The sequence below is a fragment of the Notothenia rossii genome, assembly GCF_949606895.1.
Source record: "Notothenia rossii genome assembly, chromosome: 2".
Classification (NCBI taxonomy): Eukaryota; Metazoa; Chordata; class Actinopteri; order Perciformes; family Nototheniidae; genus Notothenia; species Notothenia rossii.
The window spans coordinates 85,411,668-85,439,251 of record NC_136904.1 but is presented as its reverse complement, the minus strand read 5'-3'; the positions used below and the strand labels follow the sequence as shown (position 1 = coordinate 85,439,251).

Genomic DNA, 27,584 nt, shown 5'->3' with positions numbered 1-27,584 from the left:
CACTTTGTGGTTTCTGAGTTCATGTCTCTGTTAAGTTTGGCTTCTCTTCTTCTCCCCCACCCAGATTTGGAAAACTGTAGTAATGCTGGTTTTCCTATTCAGTTTTCCTGCCTGTGGGTTGTGGTTGGCTGGGACTTATGGCACGGGAGTATGCGGTTGATACCTCATGTCAAACTGTCTCTCTGAGTCGGAGGAATTGAGCCCATCGGGTTTATTAAAGATAATTTACGAGAAGTGTGTTTAGCATTGCTCTTCACCTCGTCGGTGCCAAACCAAAATCACTCTGTTTACATGAAAATAGCAATATTGGTGTAGTTAGCACGTTGTTATGGATTTATTAGTCATGGTTGGATAATGTCTACCTGTGGAGTTTAATCCTTGTGTTTGATCCAATTAAGATCAAAATCCAAGCACAAATGTGGAGCCAATGAATCACCCCCCCCCCCCCCCCCCTATAAGGAGAAGTTTGGAAAAGCTTTCCCGCTTCGGAGAAGACGGAGATCGCATATCGAAAATCTCTTCCGTCACTTGGCATAGACAGAACAACTGCGACACTTCCCAATATGTCTTGCATAAGCTTCACCAGTAAAGTCATTGAAGTCAAGCAGAAATGAATATCAGTAAATATAAAAACAAGATTTATTGCTGAAAACAAACAAACATTCATTGGGCATCAAAAACAAAGGCAGTCGTGACGATTTGGAAACAAACTGACATTCTCTCTCCAATGATTCATAGCTATATTTACACTTCGTAAGTTTGAACACAAAAACGTAAATTATGAAATGTACTTTAGTTTCCACGTTGAAGTTCAGTTTATTTATATATGTTATTTTATCAAATAAAGGACAAGACTCAGCATCAAAACTACATAAATCTTTCCAAGTGAGTCCATAGAAACGCTGGGTTCAAGCTACATTAGCTTTCTAAAAATACAATTTGGCTAAGAGCAGTCTTTTACCTGAAATGTATCAAACTAAAGGATCCCTGGTATACATACTGTATTCCACACCATATACATATATAACAAAAGGTTTAATACTGTGCAAACTGCAACTGCTAATAATCCCTTAGGGCCAGCAGAAGGTCCATTCTGCATGTCTGTGTGTACTTGTATTTTACAAAGTCCAAATGTACAATGAAAGCATGATTGGTACCGTGCTGTATACATATAACACAATGTGTGTGCTCACTGACATGAAAGTATTTGGAACAATTTGTACTTCCTCATTTCAAAAGCCCGAGCACACACAGAATATTCAATAACGATCCCCTTTTGATAAATAATATCATACAAGTTATAACACTTTGGGAGCCAGCTTCCAACCATTTTCTCTGTAATTATTGTATATTCAACATTTTGGTTCACTCAAACACCTGCATTTGTTTGCTGAATGTATTTTTGATAAATAGAGACAAATGTTACAAATGCACTCAAGAAGAGTTTTGTGACACCTAAGAGTCGTGTACAAGTTCAACCCTTTGAGAAAGGAGCTCAAACAGACAGACCCATCTACAGTGTCCATGGTAACATGACAGAAAGGCCCACCTCCCTTCAGGGTAAGGCAGGCGTCTCCTTCTTCCTACTTTCCAATAAAGGAATCCTTCCTGGAAACCGCTGTGGGGTTTTTACCACTTCCCAGGGATGGGTGTGCCACACTCGTACCAGCCTACGTAAGTAACATGTGACTTTCCTCCAATCTCTCCAAAGTGGACGGGCTCCTGTCTCATCGCTCTGTAAAACCCTGGAACAAAGACACAGAGGAGAGGGTAAGAGTCTACGTCTTGTAATACTTTAAAGGATTGGTTAATGGTGATGGTTAACTAACATACCTTGTCTGCTTGGTAGCTGGTCAGCAAACATCTGGGTGCCGGTGCGTCCGTCCAGGAAGGAGTCCACAAACTGACAATGGTCCTCTCCGTGTCCCGTCTGATCTCCAATGTTGTAGAACTTCCCTAAAGAAAGAATAGAGGAAGAAGGTTCATAATTAGTTTCTAAATCCAGGTTATTTTTCCTCTCAAAACTTAATGGAAATGGTTAAAGGAAATCGAAGGTCAGTTTTTTCCCTTTAACCTTTTAGTGCTATTTTATAAATCTAATCCAATATTTCTTTCTATATTATGACATATTATACTATGATTTATTTCTACCGCTTTTTTTACAACTTATTTTGGCATACTTTACTATGACTATTTAATTCTATATTTTTTTTAAGTACTATTATTATTTTAAACATTTTTATTTTCATTTCATTTAATCGTTTATTCAGTAGGGACAATGCACCTTAATGAACACTTAAAACAAAAAAATGCAAATATGCCCGATTTTAGCTTGGAGCTCATTTCCATCCGCAGTCCCTTTATGGCGTACTTTACTATATTTACACATTTTGTAAAAGATACGAGTTTTTATGCCATACTATACTATTTTTTTTTTTCATAAGAAATTATACTTCAACTTCTTTAAAAAAAAAAAAAATAGTAAACTATATTATGAAAAAAGTCATAAAAGGATAGCAGGTTGCCATAAAAAACTCAAGAACAAATCAGAATATAGCATGCCATAAAAGGTCATTTCAATAAAGTAGTTGGCATAGTATAGTGGATTGTTGAAAATCATAAAAAGCTTCTTCTTAGTTCTTTAATGTGTCGGTAATTACCAGTGAGAGAGTCACTCATGTAGAGCTTGTATCTCAGCGAGTTGCAGAGCTGGATTCCCACAAACTTCCGGTACCAGGTCCTCTTCACGTACTGCTTTCCATTGCATTCAGAGTAGTCATCAGACTTAAATGGGAACTGAGTCCAGATTGCATCTTTGCCTGTGAAGAAATCATTAGAAGCGGAGTCTGAATATAGTCTACTGTATGAACAGGATTAAAAACAAGTCAAATTAAACATTTTAAAAAGCTTTATTTTTGCTGGAACACACTGATAAACAGAGAAAAAAGATATTCACCTGAAGCATGTTCGCTCACTCGTGGGTCCGCTGCAAACGTGAGATTAAGTTGCAATGAAAAACGTCATCAAAACAATTTAGAGTAACCACACATTCATAAGATACCTTCAATCATTGAGCAAGACAAACACAGACGTGTATCAGGGCCAATTTGGCACAATATTTGAAATGTCCACTCCCAACAGGCTGGGCTCTGATTGCTCGAGGGCAGGAGGCCAATTAGGCAAAGCTTCCCCTCTCAGTGGTGTCATGGGATCTTAAAGAGGCCCTAATCCTTTTCTGGGTTTTCACTTTCCTGCAGGTTTTTGTGCATGTCAATTATTTCTCTACCCCACCCCTGCCTGAAACGCCTCCATTTGATCCCTTTGTTTACTTCCGTAACATAGTGACATCGCTATGTAACACTCACGCTTCTATTGGCTAGTGCTCCAACAATGATAGGCTAAGGGGCGGGACATCTCTAAGCGGTTGCCCAATCATAACAGAGCCGGCCAGCTAACCAATCAGAGCAGACCGGGCTCTGAAAACGAGCATAATATGGCCCCTTTAAGAAATGTGATTCTGATTTGAACAGGATAACCTTACTAATGTTGTAAGGGTTAAAGTAATAAATAAAATATGAACCTGAAATTGTTCATAATTGCCCCTGTAAAAACACAACATTTGATCAACAAGGCTCAAATTCAGCCTTTTTATCCAAGGGATGATATGCCTCTGTTAGAAACGAGACTCAGAAGACATCTGGTGAGCTGACAAACCCCTTGAGTCCTAATCAGTCAGACCCCAGTGCCATGTTGAAATCATTACACTAACAACTGCTTAATAGCCCACCTTCTGAGAATTAAAGCAATGCTAACAACAGCCTGATAATTAGAAGTGTATACAGTGGGATTAACATGCAACTAATTAGTGTCATCTGTCAGAGCAAACACATTCAGGTTTATCAGGAATTTCCTCTGTTAGGACTTTGGTTTATTTCAATGACATGGTTTGTGAAACTTGCCTGATTCTGTGCTAAACGTCACAGGATCACTGGAGGGTCCGGCTCCCAGCTCATTCTTTGGTGTTACTGTGAATTCATAACTGAAACAAAATAGAAAAGAAAAAGTGAATAAAAAGGTGTTATACAAACTTTGAGGAGTTATTAATCGTAATCACACACACACACACACACACACACACACACACACACACACACACACACACACACACACACACACACACACACACACACACACACACACACACACACACACACACACACACACACACACACACACACACACACACACACACACACACACACACACACACACACACACACACACACACACACACACACACACACACACACACACACACACACACACACACACACACACACACACACACAGAGATCTGATGGATATTCCATGTGCTGCATTCAGATGTCCTGGCAATAGCCGGGCCAGCAGACCCAGCCCAGGGCCGGGTTCTGTTGAATTTTGAGACTCCAGATGCGGAGATTTAATTAAAAACACTCTGAACCTTTCCACCCAGATTTTGTGTCGCAGCAAGACGTACAAGTGAATCAGAACATACCTTTATAAGTAGCACACCAATATCCTGTCACTGCCATTCAATACTCCTCTCTTTATGAGATCCACAGTGAACCCTACTAATGCAATCAGCCAGCAAGCACTTCAAGCAGGTGCCCCGTGGAGTTATTTTTAAAAAGAAGTTATATAAACACTTAGTCTTACTCTAATGAATGCATTGCCTGAACAATGGAACCATTAAAGGGACAGTATGGATGGTAGGGTGTTTGTCTGACATAATATGGTTTGAGTCACATACCTGCTCTCTGGTTTGAGATTCTCCACGGCTGTGTGTGTCTGGTTGGTTGTCAGGACGGACACCTCCTCTCCATTTGGTCCTTTAGTGGTGGATACGACCTCATACTCTGAGAAAGAAAGCAGCAATCCTTTAACAGGTACACATTCTACACATTAAACGCAGTGCAAGTTCACATTTCAAAAGGTAAAATAGATTAATGTTGAGATATTTGGATGAGAGCGGTGAAAGAAGGATATGATATTTTGAGTTCATTTTGGGGAAAGGCCTCCGAAGCAATCACAACATAATTAACCTGTAAAGGTTTTTTAGTAGGATGAACACCACCAAAGGAAACTCAAACACTATAATCTATAACAATTATAATAACCATAAGTGACAACCTAGTTAAAAACAACCTTTCAGTTACATCCATACAACTTGCAGTCATGATGAATGAAGACAGCTTGATTGAGTTGAGATGGAGTTATTTTCCATTCAGTGCTCATTTCCAAAACAAATCTTCCAAGTCTTCCAGCCAAGTCAAAGAGGGTCCAAGCACATTGGTTCAATTCTGACCCAAACGCTCACCGACCCAAAGTGTCTATAAAGCCACTAGCTTTGCTGAATAAGGGCAGTTCCATCCCGTATCTTTGAAAAGTGTCAACATTTGTATCTACTGTACCTCTGGTTTCATTATCAGTTTTCTGCCAGTCAAGAATGACGAAGGACGGGCAGCCCTCCACAGTGACCACAGTGACGTTGCCGGGGGGGACGCGAGGAGGACCAGTCACATTCTGATCCCCACCCTCCTCATCAGCGAAGAAACTGAGGGAGGAGGTGATGGAGCACGGCTCGTCTGGCTTCTTATCCGTCTTGTAGATCACATGGGGACCTATAGATGGGAATAAGTTAGACAAATAATGTATGCATGTTACCTGTTCCACTCTTTAGGTTGCCATGACTTCTGAGTGAGAGGATTTCAAAGATTACGCTTTTTAAAACCACAGGGGACATGTACAACAACAAGATGGATGGATGGACTCTCACCTACAAAGCGCGGCTTGCCCATGATGTCTAAGTCTGACACAGGAGAATGGCTGAATACGGAGGAGTTGTCATTCATGTCAAAACGGCTTGCTGAAAAGGAAACAGGAGAGAGGGGTTGGGGATTGTTTGATGTGCCAGTAGTCCCTGGCAGCTCTCTTTGTCCTCAGTTCTGAAGCTCTGTTCCAGGTCAGCCGCCGGCCAGCCCAGCACCTGCTCTTTGTCTGCCTCTTGATATTCAAAACCTTTTAATTTCTTCCTTTCTTTTTTACCTCACTACGATACACACCTGCAAGCTCCATCAAGATGATTATGATCACATGCATGCATTTACTCAAAGTCATATCACTTTTTCAATCATATTTCATTCTCGTACTGTTGAGTGCCGGGGCCGAGCTGGTCGTGTGCTGCTGTCTGCGCTCTTGCTTGGGCTTGGCTGTGACAAGAGGAAACGGCTTCAAGATGGATTCCTTGCCTCCTTGTTTCAAATCCATGGGTTTATCTGAGGATAGGGAGCAGCAGGAGAAGGAGAAGCGATCAGTTCTTCACACTCATCCTCTGACTCATTGTAACACACAGTTGTGATCCATCTGCTCTGGCCATCTTCACTGAACAACCCAGTGGCCTTTTCCTGGCGTCTGAGGATCAGAGATTGCTTGTTGTGTGAGCTCTCTTGTGCACTTTAAAGGGGAAAAAGGTCTGCCAGAATACATCTGCAAAAGACAAAAGATGCCCAGATGCTCAGGCCCATGCACACAGAGGCCTTGTGTATATCAGTGCACTTATGTGGAGACAGAGAGATATAAACGAGTGATAGACATTAGGGGAAATGTTAAGAGGAATGCTGTTTTGTTCATTAGTAAACCCTACAAGCCATATTTTTGAAGTTGTAAGCATTTTGATAATTGCAGAAGACAGCCTGAGCCAGTGGTTCTCAAACTATAAGGAAGGGCGTGGAGGCATCGCAGTGAGACTTACTTGACCTAGTGGAAAAATGTGCAGTGGAACTAAAGTTGAATAAATTGGATTCATGTGTGACTAATAAACAAACAAGAGTGCTTTCACGCTAGTTGGGCTATAAAGGGTGTGGAGAGCATTGTTCAAAACAACAAAAGATGCACAATTTGGGTAGGACAGATTTTTAGAAAGGAAGAAAGGGAAAATAATTGATATTCATTGACCTATCATGTCAAAAGAAGTCAAATCATCACAAACAAATGTATTTAAGTTCAGGCTCACTGTCAAAGTCTTTTGTCTTGAATGTGTTCAGCCTCTGGCAGTTTGGATGAAGTTGAGAGGAATAGTTTGGAATTTAGGGAAACGTTTATTCTCTTTCTTGTAAATAAATAAATATATAGTCAGTTTAAACAGACAGCCTTAAGACTGGAAACAGCCTGGCTCCGTCCAAATGTAACAATCATTCTACCAGCACAATAAAGCTAACAGGTTATTTCACATACAATCCGCATAATAAGGTGTGAAAAACGACACATTTTCAGAATGTTCGTTACAAATTCAATTGCTTTTGAGAGGGCCTGGATCCACGATACAACTAAATGATGACATGAAGGAAAAGTTTGACAACCACTGGCTTAAGAAGCAGAAGCTAAGCCTTCCTCTTGCTGTTGTGTGAATGATGACAGTATACAGCAGGGGTGGGTGCAGCATCACTGTTGCCCTCACCATTATCACTAGGTTTCCCCACCAGGTTGGGTTTCTTGTTGATAGGACGCAGGACTGTAGGGACTTGTGGGAAAACAAAAGTCCATTTTTAGATTAGGAATCAAATAAAAACAGAACAGGTGTTGGGCCCTGAAGAAGAGATACAAAACTGTTATTTTAATAGTGCAACAACGATGAAAGAATGTGAAGTTTATAGATTCAGAAAGAGAGAGACATTAAGTAGGTCAGAGGACTGCAGTAATACTGTGTGCTGAAAAATGAGTGTGCAAATAATATACAAGCAACAATAAAGCACATAAAAGCCAAGCAGATTGCATGTAAAACGCTGAAAAGTCACATTGCAGCCACATTTATTTGACTAATGAAAAACATGTCCGTATTTAATAACTGAACAAAAGTCTTCAGAAGAATAACTGAGGAATTTGAAGATCCTTAGTGAATCCTAAACAGGAAAGTGAGGTAGCAGGTTCAACAACTTTGGACTCCCTTGTGTGAAAGATTATTTCAGATCAGATGCTGTTTGACCATCACATTTTCCACTAGATCCCTGCACCATGGAGAACACAATAAAATAAAGATCGCGCCAAGCTATGAGACGAAGACCAGATCAGTTTAACGGCTTTAATGAACCTGAGGAATAAACTCTCTTGGCTGAACTGGAGAAGTAATCACAAGGAGGCTTTGTAATGAAAACACCTCAGCTACGAAGTGTAAATCTCAGATATCTTAACACTACGGCTGTAAAATGACTGAATGTTGTTAAAGAAGAATAAGGCTCCCTGAACACTTGGTTTGATATCTTAGAAGCGTTGGTTAAGCTCCGGGAGGTTTGACACAAGTTGATCTCCTTACAGGCTTCACATCCGATGTTGCTAAGAGATAATACATTTTCAACTGTTTCATTTCCAGAGAATGAACTCCCTTCGGCTTTTGTCATTCTCTTATCTCAGAGATTCATTTCTAGTCAACAACATTCTGTAATTGTCCAATTGTTAAGGCCAAAAACCTTAAAAACATTTATCTTGGCTTTGTTTTCCTCGGCATAAATCAGTGATCTCTGGCATCTACTCCCAAGAGAAAAGAGGTGAGGCTATCAAGACGAACTGTAACAACATCTGCCAACAAGTCTCACTGATTAACCGAAAATACATTCATGGGGGCCTCTGACTCGCACATGGTACATCTGACAACTAATGGCAAACATATGCTCATACAGAAAGTCACACTGTATGGTATTGCAATCATTTAAATGCCAGTCTCGAGATAAACAAAATAAAAAGACGGGGGTACGCGAAGAGAAGGACTGACAGCTCCGAAGATGTGATGTCATGGTCAAGAAATGAGAACAAGGCCAACGTGATGTAATGTGATAAAACGTGATGTCAACACTATACATGTCAACAATGTGTCTACATCGATATATAACGATCTGGTCGGTGTTTCTACAGCGTGTGTGTTTGGTTTGCTGTCCCGCAGTAAACCCCTAAAACAGCAGGCGGACTCTCTGAAGTGCCAAGCGCCTCAGACTCACTTTTGTGAGGCAAAACAGAAGCAGTGGTGTGAGCGCTGGTTTCTCTCAGATAACTTCATCTTCAGGGCAGGAATGTGAAAATAGATGCAATCATAACACAAGGATTTACGTTCAGTCCAGAAAAGTATTCCCACTGAAACACATACCAGTGTCTCACATCCCTGTGGTTTGTTGCTTTTGCAACAAATGCTCAGATTTTATGGAGGGGATTCATGGATGGACACCGTCCATTACATACCTGGAGTCAACAATAAGCAGAGCTTTGAAAGAAATTCAAGTTGAAATGCCAATGTGAAACTGAGCTCCATAAACCTGTCAAGGACACGCTAATTCCATCGTTTGAGTAAAATAAAAAGTTAGGAAGTGCTGAGAAAAATATTAAGTGTTGTAATTAATTTACTGCATGGGCAGAAGAAGGTGAACAATGTGTAGGTTACATCTCTATTTAGAAAGGTAGAAACAGTCATTAGGAGCTTTATGTTTAAATGCTTGTGCAGTGTGACAAGCAATTTCTGTAGAGCTGCTTCCAGAGAGCCACGTGACTTCTTGAAGAACTCTGAAACTGTCAACGTTTCCAGAAATAACACACACCAGCTGTGACATGGGACTGAAGCACAACCCCTTTTCACAACTCCAAATTACAAGGAGTGGGTGAAGCATCACCATCAATACATGTGGTCCAGACATGGTTTGCATTTGTACTTGAGATGGATTCAATTACTCTAATGAACTGAGCCTGCCTGGCAGGAATGGAAACAATGTGATTGACCCAAAAAAAGGACAAACCACAATCACCTTTCACAACAAGCAGGCTAAAGCTATTCTCAAACAAATTCAGACCGGTTCCTGATTACAGGTCCATATGTGCAGTAGACTAAACAATGTGGAAAGGTATATGCCAAAATTGGAATTTCGTAAGGCTTCAGTCTCAGTCAAGTTAAAGCTACTGGGACAATCGGACAACACAGATCGCAACCAGACACAAAACGTCACGCCGACAGACAAATGAAAATCACAAAGCATGGATGGATTGTGACAAAAGCGCAGATCGGTGTGACTGCTGGGGACGGGACATAGCAGTGCCTCTTAGGTTAGTGAGTGAGGAACGCTGAGAGGTGATTATCTCGGTTTGTCTTTACCAGTTTTCTCTTTGGGCCACACCACATGTTTAGGATAAGCAATTCCCCTATGATGCGCCCCACCGGTTGCTAGAGGGAGAAAAAGGTTAGTTATAAAATGTTTTGTGGCACTGAGACAAATAAATACTAAATAGGAAGAAAGTCAGAAGGAAAAAGGCCTTTCTTATCATCCATTTTCTTACTTGTGTGAGTGAAAATGATATTAGATATGTATTCGTGTCTTCAACCTGGTTTTACAGATGTTCTGGATATACAAATAGAATTGCCATGACTAAAAATCATTAATTTTATCCATTGACAGTTCTCGCTTTATTCTTCTATTGCTCTTTGGGGAGACAAGGAATGTGTTTGAGAAAGGAAGAGATACAGAAAGAGTGAAAGAAAATATAACAGACAGGCTGTGGCAGCTGTGCTGTCTGCACAATGCTTGGCTTGGCATGGTGGGTATAAAATGTGGTGTCTCCTGGCCAGTGCTGGGGCCAGATTTCCCAACCGGCCAGCAAGAGGGACTGTAAATCATGTTAACGATCCTCACCCTAGAGACACACAGAGCTGCTCTCGGTAAAACTGTGAAATACACACATCGAACACATGTGGCAGAGCGTGGAGAACATATGGACCATGAGAGAAGGTAAAAGATGATGTCTATTGTGTGCATCCAAACACACATCAAGTGCTTAATCACGTGCCATGACTTTTGTATGGCTTATTTTGTAAATGCATAGTTGCAGAGGAGAGTGTAAGAGAGTGCTGACAGGAGAGGATAACCTGAGGTTGCTACTTGGGAAGAGGGAAAACAGAAAGGGGAAGTGAGTACTCCATTACCCCCAGGTGTGCTGGAGCTGTGAGAGGAGGATGTCTTGGACGGAGTAAATGGCCTTCCACTAATACGAGGGGTTTGAGGATGAACCCGGGTGCGCGTGGTGTTTCTTCCTGCTTGGGGAACAGATGAGCTAATGGGAGAACGAGGAACTGCAGCAGTGGACGGCTTGAGGACTCCAGTACCTAGATGAGCAGAAAAGCAATTTGGGAGGTTAGGGATGATCCACTTGCAACAGCTTGAGCGCTTTACCTAAATGGAATAAATGAGAGTGAAAGAGACTGGAGAAGAGCGGACAATGGATGAAATGAAAGAGAAGGCATAGATGAGATCGAAAGCCAGGCAAACTGCTTGGTTGTGGATGGGGTAGGAGTGAGGTGAGGGTGCTAGGCTGAAAATGGAGGTACACATTCAGGCTGGGGTGATGACGTGGTGGGGTGTGTAGGGTGGTAGGATGGAGATGAAGATGGGAATGCAGTTATATCACCCAATGGTTTGAGGTATAACTGAAAGCATTGGGTTCCACGTGACTTGACGAAAGCAGAGATGGTAATGGGACAAACTTTACACGGCGTTTACCCTTATTGTAACTACCAGCCTTCTCTGTAGCCAGGGCAGGTCTTGGCAGAGGCTTGCCCTCTTCTGGTGGACTAGGAGCTGTATGGAAGAAAACTCACTATTTATCTAAGAAAATACCAAATATATTTTTGATTTTTAAAGGGGGCATAATTGAGGTAATGGATTAGGAGAATATAGTTGGTTTAAAATAGGGTATTTGTTCCGATCATGATATCCATGAAGAAAAAACACTTTTGTGCATTCTGACAAAGCTGAACTCGGACTGGAGGACCAATTAAAATGGCAGGTTTATATGTACTCTCGTTTTGGTTTACCAAAGGAGAACATCATGGTTAAGAGGAGTCCAACATTTCTAGATTGTTTGGTGAAGGATAGATTTTAAGAAGCTCATCACCTACAAATGTAGAGAATTGACAATATCTATCAACATTTGAATCCTTATGCCCCCTTTAAAATGTTATTTTAGAAAAGGTCTTAAAACTTGATTATGTGGATTAATGATGGCAAAACAAAAAGGGCTCTTTACCCGTAGAGACTGCCTGCCTTGGGGTGACCTTGGTGGGATCAGAGTGGGTCCTGGTCTGAAAATGAATCCCAGGTTGAGGTTGTGGCTTGGGTTGAGAGGGCTTTGGTTGGGCCTGGATCTTTTTTGGAGGTTGTGCTTGGGACCTTGGCTTACTCTCACGGGGAGGTTCTTGTCGGTTTCCTGTTTGGGGCTTTCTTTCAGACTTTGGCTTTTTTGTTTTAGGTGATGGTTGGGTCTTGGGTTGACCCTTTGGTCGAGTCTGTGATTCGGGATTGGATTGTGAAAAAATGGTCTTGGGTTTAGTTGTTGTCTTGGCCTCAGTCTGCTGCTTTGTGGTTAGCTGAGGTTCAGGGTTAGTTTTGCGTACAGGTTGTGTTTGTGATTGAGGATGTGCCACAGGTGTGGGCTGGGGAAGTGTGGGAACTTGAGGCTGGGTTTGGCTCTTTTTCTGGGGTTGTGTTTGAGGTTGGGGTTGTGTTTGAGGTTGGGCCTGGTGTTTGGGCTGCAGTGTTGGTTTAGGCTGTGGTTCAACCTGGAGATGTGGTGTGGTTTGAGGCTGTGATTTGGGATGCTGCTTTGGCCAAGATTCCGACTGAGGTTGTGTTTGGATTTTTGGCTGGTATGTTGGTTGGGGTGGTGGTTGTGGTTGTGGTTGGTTCTGGAGTATGGGCAGGGATGTTTGTTTGGGTTGTGGTTGAGGCTCAGCTTTCACCCGTGGCTTTAGTTGAGGGATTTGGGTTTGGGGATATGGTTTCGGTTGGGGCTGATACTTTGGCCGGAGCTGGGGTTTTGGTGGGGGTTGTGCATGAGGTTGGGATTGGGGTCTCTGTTGTGGTTGTTGGCTGTTGTGCTCTACGTGCTTATTTATATTTTTCTGGAGGGCTGTTACAGCTGCAACGGTGGTTGTAATATGTGGTGGAGGACGGAGCTTGGGAGGTAAAGGGGCCTCCATGAAGGGAGGCAAGACAGATCTGGAAAGGTCTCTTCCTCCTAGATTTTGTAAGAAAGAGAAAATATGGCCATGAAGCCACAATACTAATAATATAATTTCAAAATATTTTATATTCTGACACAATGAAATAAAAAATAAATTGGATTTTACTGTCTAGAACATTATGAAAGCAAGACATAAAGACGTTTCGGGAACAGCTGACATTTAGATCAGCAGAAGTACCAACAGCTACTGGCCTGAGAACTCACAGAGCTTATATTGGACTTAAGTACAGGTTACACAATAACTTCTACCTGGCACATGTCTTGTGGAATTTCAAAGGCAAAGAAACCATATGAGGTATTCACAGAGTAACAACCGTGTTACTACCTACAGGCCTAGCTAGCAGGGCCAGGACGCCTGTGAGTAATGGGCATCCAAATCCATTGGCTGTGGCCTAAGACACATGAGGTTTTAATAGTCGCTGAGTGATTGCTTGCTGAGGGATTGCTTGCTGAGGGATTTTGATGGACCAGTCTAAATTGATTGTTCAATCTGATCAGATGTTCACCTCAGAGATAGAGAATAACGGGGAAAAAGAGAAGAATTCAGAAAATGTGAGAAAAAGAGTGAAAAACAATTGGAAAGCAAAGAAACCAATAGATAACATGAGATGCTAGGTCTTTAGTGCCTCTACTCAACTTTATGACCATGTAATTCTTTTGGAGTTGTTGGCAAATTTACTGGAATTAGCCAACCAACCAAGAACAGCCAAATGGTTCTTTCCTGTAATTGCTCAAAAGAAATGGAAACTATAACCATGTCTAAATACTGACTGGTTCCTCCAAATTAACCAATGAATGCTACATTGAAAAACTGATTGGTGCTAAATTAATTATGGAATAATGAGGGTTGCATCCTTCATTTATCCTTTTCAAATTAAGGCTGCATATAAAAGGAGCTTTTGTAATCAAACTGGTGTATTTGGTCGTATTTAGATGTATCCAGGCCCTGAATTTAATGAGCTCCATTTAAGACCTTTATACAATAAGAATTAGGATTTAGATTAAACATAATACAAGAGAAGTAGAAAAGGACATAGTATGACAGTGTAACACAAGAAAAAGAGAATTCTGCTCGAGTTCCTGTGGGAGAGAGAGTATTTCTGGGGCATGCAGTTACGTCATGCAGACTTCACATCACCCGCACTGCACTGAAAGCAAAAGCCTTAAGCCCAATTTCATATTAACTTACATAATGGTAAAGATATAAGAAACAGAGAGAATAAGGAAGTGGTCTGATGCGCATGGTTTGGGTTCTGAGATCAAATCGGGTTGTTTATATTGTTTGAATCAGTGACTGTAACAATTTAACCTATAAACCATTATAGGGAATTCCTGCAAGCTTTGTTGTTTTGCTAAAATGCCATGCAGCCAAGGCCACCTACCTTACACTCTTGGCAACTCAACCAGCTGAGTCCATCGGTTTCCATGGGGGGGGTTTAGCTGTACTGTACTCGCTCAGAGCATGCTACTCTTACTCATGCAGCTCAAACAAAGGACACCGTTTAGCATTATCAGCCTCCCAATTTCAGTCCGTCAAGTCTATGACTGCATACAGCCTAAATGAGAGCTTCAAGCTTTTTTAAAATGAACCATTATTCACAGTTTACCGATTGGCTTTTTGGTGACAACAGGCAGTGTGGGTCCAGGGGTCGACAGAGATTCCTTTTTAGTAGTTGTGGTGGGAGCTGAGAAATATAGTTTACGTTAGTGGACCTGTGAGAAAAGTTGTAAATTTATGTTCTGCAGAATATAAATAAAACTGGTGCATATTCATTAAACAATAAGCAGGATAGTGAGGGAGAAGTAAGGTTGAATGGTCAGACATAAGGCCAAGAGTGTTTTTTCTGACCTTTAAACTCAGATTTAGGTCAGAAAAGTTATTACCAAGAGTTGTCTTTGAGTTTATTTTCCGGGTGGGGGGCGGTCTGCCCTGGGTCCTGTTATGAAGAACTGATAATGACAAGGGAAGAAAGATTTAAGTAAAGAAGTCACACATTAGACGTCCTCACAATCCTGAAAAAAATGTGTAAAGGAATTATTAGTCTGAATTTGATGTCTTAGATTCTTTGGCCACATGGGGGCAGCAAAAACAAGCTGTAAACACAACATTAACATATTATCACATTTAAAGTTGATGAAGAGTCATGTTTCTTGAAAAGTGGGAAATGTAAGTCAAATAATATTCCTTTTCATTGTGGTTCTGATTTTTTAGCTTAAAAAAAACTCTTACGGCCAATTCCCGCTAAATATTTTTGATATCTTCACAAGCTAGTTGCTAACGTTATCCGTCTACTGTTTGGGGCTGAGCAGGTAGTGTAAACAATGGGTTTTCAGCTAAAACTGCTGCCTATTGTGGACAAAAATACTACTGATGGGAATAGTTCAAATGAATTACACTGAGGTTAAAGATGCTAAAAATGTAAAGGTGAAAGGAAATGCATACTTGTTAATAATAATCACAAAAAATTACAGAGTTATTCAAACTATTGAATCCCATCATCAGGGACCCAACATTGGTCAATGGGATATCTGCAACAAACCGTCTTAATAAAATAATTGTGAATCAACAAAAGTTAGACGGGATATGCAAAGGTCCTGTCTGAAAAGACGATAAATCAAAAGTTGTAGTTAAAATTCTTCCAGTGCCGGGATTTAAAGCATGGGTCACTGAGAATGGCTGAAACAAACAATACTAACCAGCAATAAATCACAGTGTGTTATAACATTCTGCTTCTGCATAAAAAAGGGTTCAGTGGGTTTGACCAAAGCCGCATGTCTCTGTTGGCTTACCATGGCGTTGAGGAAAGGGGGAGCGTGGACCTGGCAGTAAAGGTTTCTGAAGGGTGACAGAAAAAAAGACAAGGGAAATAATCTGTTATTATTCTTTGTAATGACCACAACCAGTCAAAGTGTCAGCATACAAACTCAGTGCCTTCTCTTTCTCTGTGTTTTGCACTAGTTTTAGGCATTCTACTCCATGTCGAATTGGTAAAGTCCCTGGTGAGAAGCTTGTTATTTGAAGTTTCCCTCTGGAAGGGCAAGTGTTGTGGCTGATTCTCAACAGCTGGGATGTTTTACGAGTGCAGAGCCAGGAGCATGTGACACATCAGACCTCCACTGTCACTGTGTAAATCAGTGCCACCTTTCCCCTCTCAACTCATTTCCCCATGGTTATCCTTCCTCCTATATCCTGCCTTCTCATCTCATTTTTTATCCTTCTCAAAAGTTAGCTAGCTACAGACTGCTTCCTGGCTCGGCCGGTCCTGGCTACAGTCGGCTGTTTCCATTCAGCAGCTGGATGGAAAACTAATGAGGCAAACAACCCTGAGAATAGCACAAGCTGACTAAAGTGTACAACATGGACTCTGGAGAGTTTTGCCTGTTCCAAATAAACACTTAAATTATGTGAACTGTACCTGAGAAGTCTCAGCGCTCTCACATCACATATTCATACAACTCTACAACAAAACAGCTTCGTATTATTTGCAATTAGTTAAGAGTGTCCAATACATACCACAGGTTTGATGGGACGTTTAACGATGATTTTCCTTGCCTTTTCTAGAAACATGACACAAGATCAAATCAGTAAAAAAAAAGCCAGTTCAGTGGAACTAATGGAAACTGAAGTAACAACACATTGCAAAACCATATGCCTCGCTCAAGATTCATTTAAACACAAAGCAGTTTTGATTCTGTAAGATTGGTAAGTATCTAGTTATTTGCAATTCCACCAAATGGGTACATTAACAGATTTATTCTCAAAGAATTCATGGCTATGAATAACATGAAGCCTTACTTCTTGGAACTGTCAAAAGTAGCATGTGTTTATCTTAATTAAACATGAAAGAAAATCTAAAACATGTGCACAGATAAGCACAAATGTTAACGATCAGAAAGACAGATTCTGCACTAAAATAGGATAGGGCCAGAGTAACAATAACAAGACGTGACAATGATTAAATACCAGATAAGGTTTCAGACAACTACTTATTATACTAAACTATTTAATTATCCTCACTAAATTGATGGTCTGGGAAACACACACATTCTGTCTTTGAACTACATTTATACATATAATGATCTTTCACATAAGTACATTTGCATGGATTTTGATGATTCTAATCAACATTACTTTTCAAAGAAACTTGGTTGATGAAATTGCCGTAGCAAGTACTACTGTTTTAGTTGGTGTGGGATGGACAATATTGTAAAAAAACTGACATTAAAACATACCCTCGGTGCCCCCTGAGCTGATGTTGTGAATGACCGGCTTGCTCCACACTCCGGTGACATCCTTAGCGTTGGGCTGGACACCGAACTCATAAACCGTGTTTGGCTTCAGGTTGTCGATGACTGTGTCGCTAGTTGGGCAGGTCTGGTAGTTCCACTTCCTGTGTCTCTCACGATAACGCACGGTGTAGTGTCTGAGCCGAAGACAGAACAGAAACAGAACATTTAAACAGTAAATCGTACGTCTAATAATAAAAAGACGATGATAAACATATCTAGAAGTACTTTAATGTCACCTGCTGCTGAGTATTTTCCGATACCATAAAAAAGTAATTCCAACAATAATCTGAAACTGCTGGGGTTTGCTCTTATTTTATGCTCATTTTAGGAAAGCTGTCTGAAATCCTTTGAAAATTATCCATCTCAAGTTGTCTAGTGCAGTGGTTCTCAACTGGTCAGGCCTCGGGACCCACTTTTTACTTGGTCAATACATCGCGACCCAACAGTTTGTAGCACTCAAATCTATTCAACAAAAAAACCTGCTGTAATATATACGCTTTTCAGCATACAATATTAATAAAAGTGAAGTACAGTGCATATATCCCTTATATCCTTTCAGTATGCTTTTAAAAAAGGTTTAATGAGATGATGGAATCAAAGCTGAACTATATAAAAAGGCAAACATGCTGAAAACCCAACCCAAGGGGGTCTGGGGGGATCCCCCCAGGAGATTTTTAGAAATACTAACATAAACTATGCATTCTGGTACACTCTGAGAACGCCTGCATGCACAGCGTTAGAAAATCGGGCCTTCAAAATAAAAGTTTGACTTTCCCCACCCCCCAAAAAAAAAAAAAAGAATTCCAATTTTTTTTTTCTTCACTCACACATCCGTGACCCACTCGAAACGGATCCACCAGTTGAGAACCGCTGGTCTAGTGTTGTTTAAAATTGCACATTCCAGCATGAACTGCAATGTCTGGATACAATGTTTTGATTATGTGGAAGAAAATTATAACTCTTTCCACAAAAGATCAAATGCATTAATCTACTTGCTTTTTTCCGAAAACACACTTAATTTAAAAAAGAATCTGTTCCAAAAGGCAAAGTTAGATTTCTTCTATCAAATGCTTCCAAAATGGAAGGAAAACTACGTTCAGATGTTGTGAGGGTTGTGGGACTCCTCTCCTAAACACGTGCGTGCACAGCCTGTTCTGGACACACTGCTCAGTAACCTGAGAGACTCCAGGGAATCATTTACTGCTCATGCATTGATTCCAGACTCTCTGCAACAACTCCATGTGTGGGAAGAAGAGAGTGAGTTATCTGTTTCTATGCTTATTAAGATTACAATACAGCCAGTGTGCATGACATGAATAAGCTGAACCTCTCCATGTTTCAGCAGACCCTTACACTGTACCATCCGTCTATCGTGGCTTTGCTCTGAGGTGCTGCTGCACATTAAAGCATGGAGACATGTCACAGTAGACGCACACAATACAAATATGTACATGAAAGTAAGCATTATAGGGCCCGTTTAAATGATTGGGGGGTCTCAGTTGCCTACATTTTCTATAAGGGGGGGTGTCGGTCAATTAAAGCCCCTGCCCAAATAAAATTCTTCAAAATGTGTGTTGGCGTCTAAGCTTACCCCTCCTCAAGACAGTCATTCATAATGTTGCCTTCATAGGGAGTTTTCAGCAGGGTCCCCCAAGACAGGATAACTGAGGTGGGCGTTACCGTGCCGATGACCAGGTGTAGCGGCTTCTGCAGTTCCACTTTACCTAAAAAACAAATGAAGATTTTACTTTTAAGTCCATGTCCACCTCCAAGTGTCACTTTAAGGATAATGTTTTTAAATCAAGTGTTTTTAAAGCATTACCTGTGCAATGCTTTTTCACATCATTGGTTGGGATGGGCTGGACGGCTATAAGGTATTTGGGTTCAGCGTCTAAACACAGAAGAGGAACAAAATAAATGTTGCAGTCACTCATCCATCTCTTTCAGCCATGACTAAAAGTATTACATTCAGTCAAATTAAAATGTGCATAAAAGCAACTTCTCATGTCTAGGCGGTTCTTTACAAAGGTATGTATCAATGGTTTTTCTTACCAAACTCAGTCTCGTACGGCTGTCCGTTTTCAGGCAGCTGAATAAACTGTTTGGAGAACATGCTGCTGCCGTAGCCCAGGATGTAACCCTCCAGCTTGGTGTCAGCGTTGGGACGCAAAAACTTCATAACGATGGTGTCTCCTGAGGCGTTGATCCGGACTTTCATGTTCTGACGTCTCACTGTGGAGGCAGGGGAGGAATCAATTTATCCATTAATTGTTGATTTTAGAGAAAATCACCACATGCAGGACATGGACCTAAACGTTTCTGCACACTTCAGTCCATTGCTCATACTTTATGAACAAACCAGGCTTCATGTCAATATGGAGCCTCATCACAGCAAAAGTTTGACAAAAGGATTTGCAGAGATTCTAATGACATCAAATAGAGCACTTATTTGCTTTTTCATGCAAGTGTCCGTGGGAAATGTAGTTTAAAATTATATATCTGAGGTTCAAGATATTGGCAACTGCCACAAAGTCTCAAAAAGGGAGTATCAATCTATACGAGCAGCAACCATTGAATCACAAAACATATACAAAAGGATTAAAAGAAAGGAATACTGCACAACAATGTGGAAACTGCAGTTCAAACCACCCTCAAACCAACTTCTTTATGTGTCTTTCTTCTATTTTAGTGGTTTAGAAAAAAAGAAAGAATGAAAGCATGTGAGGAAGACTTCAAGTCAAAGCAGCTGTTGCTGTTTAAATTCTGCTGACGCACACGTTTGACTGAAAACCTAATGATAATAACACTTTTTGTTGTGGATGTATAACTGGATGAGAACATGACTTGTATAAATTCAGACTTTTATAGACACAGTACACACATCTACGTAGGATCTGCCACCACAAGCATAGTTAGCTGGAGCTTTCACTGTGTATGTTATGTAAGTGGGAACAGGATACAGGTGTGCTTATAAAATGCATCTACTGTTATTGTAAATGAAAAAGCATTGTTAAAATGAGAGGACAACTTGATCTTGTTGATTTGACAAGAACACGGTATGATGTAATACTTTTTGAGTCTGTCTCTTCCACAGAAACACACTGAAGTCACACATTTCTCGTAGAAATTGACTTGAACAGAATACAGTCCTAATCAGCAGAGTCTGGGGACAGATATTGGATGAGGAAAATAATCAACGGATGATGAATCATAGTAAACCAAAGCCAGCTTCACTTGCTCTGAGAATTCTGATCAGACTAGTGGTAACCAAGCCACTTGGCATTACGGTACATTTTGGTTTTGAATAATGGATGATTATAGAGTTTTTTCTTTCTAGTATTTTTTGTTCCGCTTCTACGGTTGTGCAAGATGCCATTCTTTACTATAGTAACAGAGTTAGACTAATTTGACTGTTTCTTGGATGTTTTAAACTTGGTGAGGTAACCAAAAGTCCAATGCCCAATGAGCTATGACCATGAGCTTGCATGGTGCCGTAGAGGCAGCTTTTAGAGTCTATAAATCAAATAGCCTTGGTTTGATGGATGTATTAGCTTCACATTAAGGTAGAAAGAAATGAGGGGTACATATTCGGCAAATGTTGGATGTAATTGTTATTGTAAATGTAGTTGACACCTTCCGAACGCACATAAACACAGACTGTTATCCCTTCTGGTTTATGCTAACTCTTAACTTCTGTGAATGATGCAATTATAGTCACTAGACAAGCAGCTCTAGGACTCTTCAAGAACAATGAATGGATGATTTGCTTATTTTCCACTCACCAATTGCTTCTATTATGTGGCCCTCAAAACGAGCCAAGAACAAGCCATGCTAACAATTATCTAGTTTGTTACAGGCATGCTAATAGACATCAGAAACTCAAAAGTGGGGCTTAATTGTAAAACAAACAAGAAATAACAACCTTTTTGTAGACTTGGCCGCTTATGGTAAGCAGTAAAAGAAAGATATAAAAGCTTTTCAGATCAACACTGTTTGCAGTGCATTTTGTGTGTTTTAATTCAACGATCGAAGCCCTTCATAAATCTAGATTGTAATAAGAGAAGACTCATGTTTTCCATCTCCTTTTTAAGCAGTGGAAATCACCAATGAGTCTATAGGGGCCTAACACTACACCCTTCATAGTCTATGAGGCTAAAAAAGATGGACTTTCTGCGTGGATTATGGCTCCTACTATAATCTCCACAGCAAGTCCCTGGCTCATGTTTCAGCATTAAATGAAATAGTGGAACTTTTCATGAGGGATACTGCCAGCAGCTGCCAGACACCAAAGCAGACACTGACAGCGAGAGAGGGGGAAGCCCTGGATTTGAAAAATACCCTCATGCTTTCCCAGTGATATGTTTCCTATCAAAACTGCATTTGTTTTGATTCTTCCATCAATATTTCCGATATAACACGACCGACTTTGGCTCGGACGGAGAGGGGCTCAGAACGTTTGAAACATTAGGAAACTTTTGGCAACTTGAGTTAAACTCCAGTACAAGCAAACACTGGCTGAGTCCCACGACAGCCTATCCAGAGCCAGGCCATTTGGCCCACACACTGCTTAGGGACTGCAAAGACTAATCAGTATTTCCAAAGAAAAATTAATAAAACTTTAGGAACAAATCCAGTCAGAGTCCTGATAATCAATCAGCTACAGAGGAAAGCTATTGACAGGAATACAGTTGCTAAGCTACAAAGTCATCTTGTGTATGTTTGTGTGGATGAATATCGAGCAAAACATTGAGAATAGGATAACACATTTTCCTGAGAGGCTGCTCTGCCTGTGACTCTGACATTTGAACACATGAGATCAGTGGAGATGTACAACTTCGTCAAAAGACACGTAACCTATGTAATTGAATCCATAATCCTACCATTACTGTTACAAACATAGATGGATTAGTAGGTAGGTCTACACCGGGTGAAAAAATAAGCCTTTGTTTCACTTGACTGTCGACATCTGTTGATCGAAAGTCAATGGAACAATCACAAAAAGATGCATAAAATGCCAACTAAGAGATGCAAAAGACCAGTAAGAGATGGAAAGAGGTGCAAAGCAATCACAATTTAACTTAGAGCAGCAAACAAAATAAAAGAATATATTACTTCATCTGTATGTTATGTAGAAATGGTGTCAGATTCTGCAGACAGCATCACAAATGTCATTCCGCCTCACATACTTACACAGCATTTTAATGTCGTGTACTGTAAATCTCCTAATGAAGACAAATCGTTTCAATTAAAACATCATGACATATTCGGTCTGCTGAGAATATTACTAATTCATCCACGATTACTGTACCAAATCCATCAAGTCGCCCGGAAGTCAGCCAATAAACATGTCAGATTAGGCGGTAAACAAAGCCACATCATTCAATAAACATTTCAACATTGCATTTTTCCTGTTTTGGGCCTAATAGCTCGAGGATGTAATGCCGCTGGCTTGGAAAGCAGAAACACCTACCAACTGGAAACTGAATCCTGGCTCAGCGGAGCGGAGCGGCTATCTGTGATCATCAGCATGATGGATGATCCTCCAGAAAAGGGAGTAAGGTTAATTGGGTTGTCAGCAAAACACTTCACTCACTTTGCACGGCTGTGAAACATGATATTTATATGTCTGTTTGGTGTTGGGAAATCAATATGAAAAGAGTCCTCGTGCATGTGCAAACGACAATAAGTCCTGATTTATTGTCTGACATTATCAAACCGCAGAGTTCCTCTATTGGCACTCAGCTATCGAATTCCCCTCTGTCTCTCTTGGTTCACATGTGGAGGAGTGCATCAAAGTAAACACTCTGAAAATAAAAACACTAAGATCATGTCAAGACTTTTCCACTCAAGCTGATGTGTGAACTAATAGACTATAAATATCTAAAGCAAAGCCTCAAAAGGAGAAAAGAAAACCGCTCGGAGCAACTCTACAAGGCTTGTTTTGTTTTCAAAATGTGCAATGGAAAAGAGGTTTTCCGTTACTTGTTGAAATGAGTGCGGTTATTTTGGTGGTGACACAGAATCATGAAGTCATGTCAGTTTTCCTCGAGCAGCTGAACATCACAGCTGAGCTCTGCAGCCTGTGAATCCCCCTGACTAAATGAGGGTATAAACTCCTAATATTGGTGCAATATATCCGCCCTACAAGCATCACACACTTTCAATTAAACTTTAGATTACACCTTTCCTGAGTGATTTTACGCAGCTCTGGGGTCCAGTATTTCAGCCTCTCAGGTTTCTGTCCTGGAAAAGGAGAGGTGAAAGGGGAGACTCGGCTTCCAGCTCCTCGGAGGCTGTTTTATGGCCCCTTGGTGAAACATTCACCTTCATTTAAGACAATGAAGTGTGAAAATCTCTCTGAGCTCCATGCCAGCCGGAGCTCAGAGGGTTGAAATCATTTAGTTGGTGAGCGAGCGACAGCTGAACTGACATATATAATCTCCGATGGGAATATCCCTTACTAAGTCCTCTGAATACACGTCATGCAGCAGGAGCCTCTTTGACCCCGCCCTCTGGTATTAAGCATGTCATTGGTTCACAAGAGGCCTCACCTTGCAGCCCAGTGGGAAACAGTTGTCCCTGGGATCGTTCTCCAACATTTTCCCTCCACCTTGGCAGCTTCCATGCAGGTCCCCCCGCTCTCACACAATAAATCCCCCCTGTCAAACTCAACAGAGCAACAGCTGTTTTCCCCTCCTTCGTGGCAACGCTCCATCCCATCCCTTTCCTCCTTCACTCAATCTTCGCTGTCCTTTATGTGTCAGCGACCATCTTTCCATCAACTTGATCCTTGTTTGACTTCCTAAAGTGATTTGAATGTATCTCTCTTGTCCTCTTATCTCCTTCTCATTACTGTTATCTGTACATGACATGTGGCCATGTTTTATCTGGCTCAGCAGTAGTTTCCAGGCCATATGTTGTTATGAACGGGTAGTGCTAAATCATTTTTGGTATTGGATTGCAATGAGTATTAAAGGAAATTAAAAGCCTTGGGAGTTATAGATTATCCAAGTGTATAGACTTGTCAAATCTGATACCTTCTGGTGTATAATCCTATAGTATCTATGACATAAGAAAGCATACACTCATTGCATAACATGTTTTTTTTTACCCCCAAAGCAGGGCCTTGATCCAAGAAGAACAGAGATACAGACGTTCAACCCTCCTTCCAAAGCAAAAACACACACTTTCCTTTCATCTGGCTCCCAAAGTTGCACACTGAGAACGGTCCGCATGCCAAGTTCAGCCGGCCAGTTACACACTGGAAGCAGCCTCTTTCTCCACCTCTTTATATCAGCTCCAGTCTGCCCACCTCAAATCTCTTTTACTATCATCAAAAGTCTTAAAAGGGGCGCCAAGTTGAACCCGCAAAACAGATCATGGCTGTGAAGCATGCAGTAGATGGATAGCCAGAGTTCAGTGTGTGTGTGTGTGTGTGTGTGTGTGTGTGTGTGTGTGTGTGTGTGTGTGTGTGTGTGTGTGTGTGTGTGTGTGTGTGTGTGTGTGTGTGTGTGTGTGTGTGTGTGTGTGTGTGGGGGGGGGGGGGGTGTGTGGGGGTGTGTGTGTGTGTGTGTGAGATATTGAGACAATATGAAAAAGGTTTATGGAAAATGTTCTGCTTTCCAAGGATGTCGTGAGAATCATAATCAGATAAAGGCTCAATACGTTATATTATCCTTATTAAAGTGCGTCTGTCTTTCCTTTAGGGCATGTGGCGAGGGGGGGCAGGGAGGGCAGAAACTATATGTTTACTGCTTTGTTGTGGTTTATCTGCAGGTTGTTTTCTAAAACGATCCATTAACAAGAGCTGCAATGTGTATAAAACAAAAGAGGCAGTTAAAAAAGCTTTTCCCTGAGGCGATGATTGAAAATAATTAGCCGACTTACAAACTCTTCAGATCCCCTGCATGGTGGGCAGAGTTCGAGGAATGCCATCCCACCATGTTGTCTACAAGTCTAACCCCTGACCCCCAACCTGGAAACACTTTCATTACAACCTGTGAGAAGCAGTAACTGATCTATTTCACTGTGTCTGCTCAGCTCGTTTCAGGGAAATATGGATAAACCACGGGGATCGTAAAAACCCTGCTTTCTAATAGAGGCAGGGCTCAAGAGCGGAAAGCTCTTTTTCCGTTAAGGGTTTAAGGTTCAACAGCGGAAGTCGGTATCAAATCCACTTATATTGAACATGACTTATTTCAATGAAGCTGTTTAGTTGTGCAGGGGGACACAAACTGCTGAGAATTTATTGCGCTTGGTGCAGAAACAAAACAGCTTCAACAGCTTTAAGTCACAATATACAAGGACACTTAACACTTAAGAACTATAACTCATTGAAACAGTTAAAACACTGAAGTGGTGTTCATTTCTTTGCAAGTTTGCTCAGGAAATAATATGGTACATTACTCTTCAAACAAAACCTTGGAATGACAAATAAAATCAGACTCCCTTAACTCCCTTCTTCAATATTTTCAAAGCCAAGTGCGGTAATCACAAAAATGTGTGAGGAAAAGAGCTGAGCCCAATTATTTTGTGTGTGTTTTGGGGGCTTTTTGCATCAGAAGCTGCCAACTTTCTTCATGATGTTACAAACGACATGTGTCAAACTGTATCCATCACTTTGCAGAAACTGGTTACCTCAATATGGTTATAAAAAACACTTTCTCTTGTCATGTATCCTTAAAACACACGTCAATCTCAGTAACTATGACATATTCTCTCTCCAAGGGTATCCCAGCATGCATTTGGCCGAAGGCAGAGAAAGACATGGAACAGCCATCAGTGCATCAAAGGGCTAAAACACAAGGACAATTACACTAATGTTCAATTTCACTTGCAAGGACCCACACGCAGAGAAGACCAACAACACACCCCTTCACATGCATTCACTAGTCATGTGGATTCCTCAGTGGAAGACATTAACTCTGATGCAGGCGTGACCTACCTCTGCTCCTGCGGGGCGTCGAGGGGACAGAAAGAACTATCCCAGCGAGGAAGACCAAGAGAAGAAGGACCAGAAAGCTGTGTGAGTGTTGCTGCATCCCCATCCTCATCTCTGCTGTGTTGTCTCTGCGTCTCAGGTGTAAAGCTGTCAGTGATCTGAATCAGCTCAGATCAGGAATAAGAGAAGCTGTCACTCCTTGCTGATTGGATGAATCCAACAGGTTGAGTTATTGTGAGTCTGGCTGGGCGTCTCTGGAGTGGCTGGACTACTTCTCTGAGCTGGTGGTCTCAGGACTAGTGCAGCTCTCTGGACTGTCTCCTGGCTGCCCTGCACCATCTATACCTCTATAATGGAGGGAGGGGACAGACAGAGTCAGACACACACCCATTACCCTCCCCCATTTTTCTTTCACTCTCCATCCCAAGCTCTTTTTTCTCTGGAAAAGGGGTGAGTTTTCTCTAAGCTTCCCGCCCTCCTCTGTCTTTTTTTCTGTTCTCTTTTTCTTTTTTAAGTCTGGTGTGTCCTCAGCAATCCTACTTTCCATCTGCAGAGGCCTTTTGACACTTTTCATTGTTTCTTTCTCTCCTTTTCCTAGCTTGTCTCACACTGAGCACTCTAAGTTCCCTGTTTTGCTACTCTGGAAAACAGATTTGCATGGAAGAAATCTGGTTTTACAATATTTTTAACATTTTCACTTTCTACAATATCTGCACAGAGCACAAAGCACTTAGCTTAGGTCAGTGTTGATATGCCATTACAAGGTTAGGTTATCGGAAACAGGCTCGGGAAACCGCTAATGGAAAAGTGAGCATTTATAAAATAAACTTCGGTGTTCTGCATGAAACTCAAATCCGCTAGACACCCCTTCACCACCATGACATCTGCAACCTACTTCCTGGCTGCATGTCTGTATGTTGACACTGGACGTACATCATGAAGTGCAGATTTGATCAATAATGTAGTTTTCCTTCAAGCTAACTTTGTTTGCTTGATTGACATGACATCCATTTCAATATACTGTACAAGACTGTTTCGCTAACTGTCAACTACTTACCCAAAGGATGCATCTGCACACATTGCAGACGAACATACACGTTATCCTGGTTTATACTGTTCTCCAGCTAGAACTACAGGACTATAGGACTACAAACTTGCAAACGCACACAATAGACGAGACACATTTCACACAGGGAAACAAGAGATCATAAGAGAGAATGAGGCAATAAACCGCAGACCATACGCAATGTGATACAGTAAGTGC

At 41.1% G+C, this 27,584-nt stretch overlaps 1 protein-coding gene across 6 annotated transcripts; it reads right to left on the bottom strand.

Annotated features, from left to right (window-relative positions):
- Nucleotides 1-615: 615 nt before the first annotated feature.
- Nucleotides 616-26,653, bottom strand: abi3bpa (ABI family, member 3 (NESH) binding protein a). Of its 6 annotated transcripts, XM_079665492.1 has the most exons (23): nt 26,324-26,653; nt 19,432-19,611; nt 19,202-19,270; nt 18,971-19,103; nt 17,323-17,513; nt 16,604-16,647; nt 15,880-15,925; nt 14,974-15,039; nt 14,697-14,774; nt 12,094-13,083; nt 11,568-11,645; nt 10,994-11,173; nt 10,169-10,237; nt 7,499-7,561; nt 6,192-6,317; nt 5,819-5,908; nt 5,454-5,663; nt 4,793-4,898; nt 3,960-4,039; nt 2,957-2,986; nt 2,661-2,819; nt 1,834-1,956; nt 616-1,745 (listed from the first exon to the last, which is right to left on the bottom strand). In XM_079665492.1, the coding sequence occupies exons 1-23, from the start codon at nt 26,430-26,432 to the stop codon at nt 1,630-1,632; spliced, it is 3,336 nt and encodes a 1,111-aa protein (XP_079521618.1). In that variant the 5' UTR covers nt 26,433-26,653; the 3' UTR covers nt 616-1,629. The 6 variants fall into 6 exon arrangements, with proteins under 6 accessions (XP_079521618.1, XP_079521619.1, XP_079521620.1 ...); XM_079665493.1 differs by lacking the exon at nt 10,169-10,237; XM_079665494.1 differs by lacking the exon at nt 14,697-14,774.
- Nucleotides 26,654-27,584: the final 931 nt, after the last annotated feature.

Coding starts and splice junctions, on each gene's coding strand:
- abi3bpa (XM_079665492.1), bottom strand. CDS start 26,432: ATGAGGATGGGGATGCAGCAACACTCACACAGCTTTCTGGTCCTTCTT. Junction 16,648..17,322: donor CAGCTCAGGGGGCACCGAGG/GTATGTTTTAAT, acceptor TCATGTTTCTAG/AAAAGGCAAGGAAAATCATC. Junction 1,746..1,833: donor CCAGCTACCAAGCAGACAAG/GTATGTTAGTTA, acceptor TCTTTGTTCCAG/GGTTTTACAGAGCGATGAGA.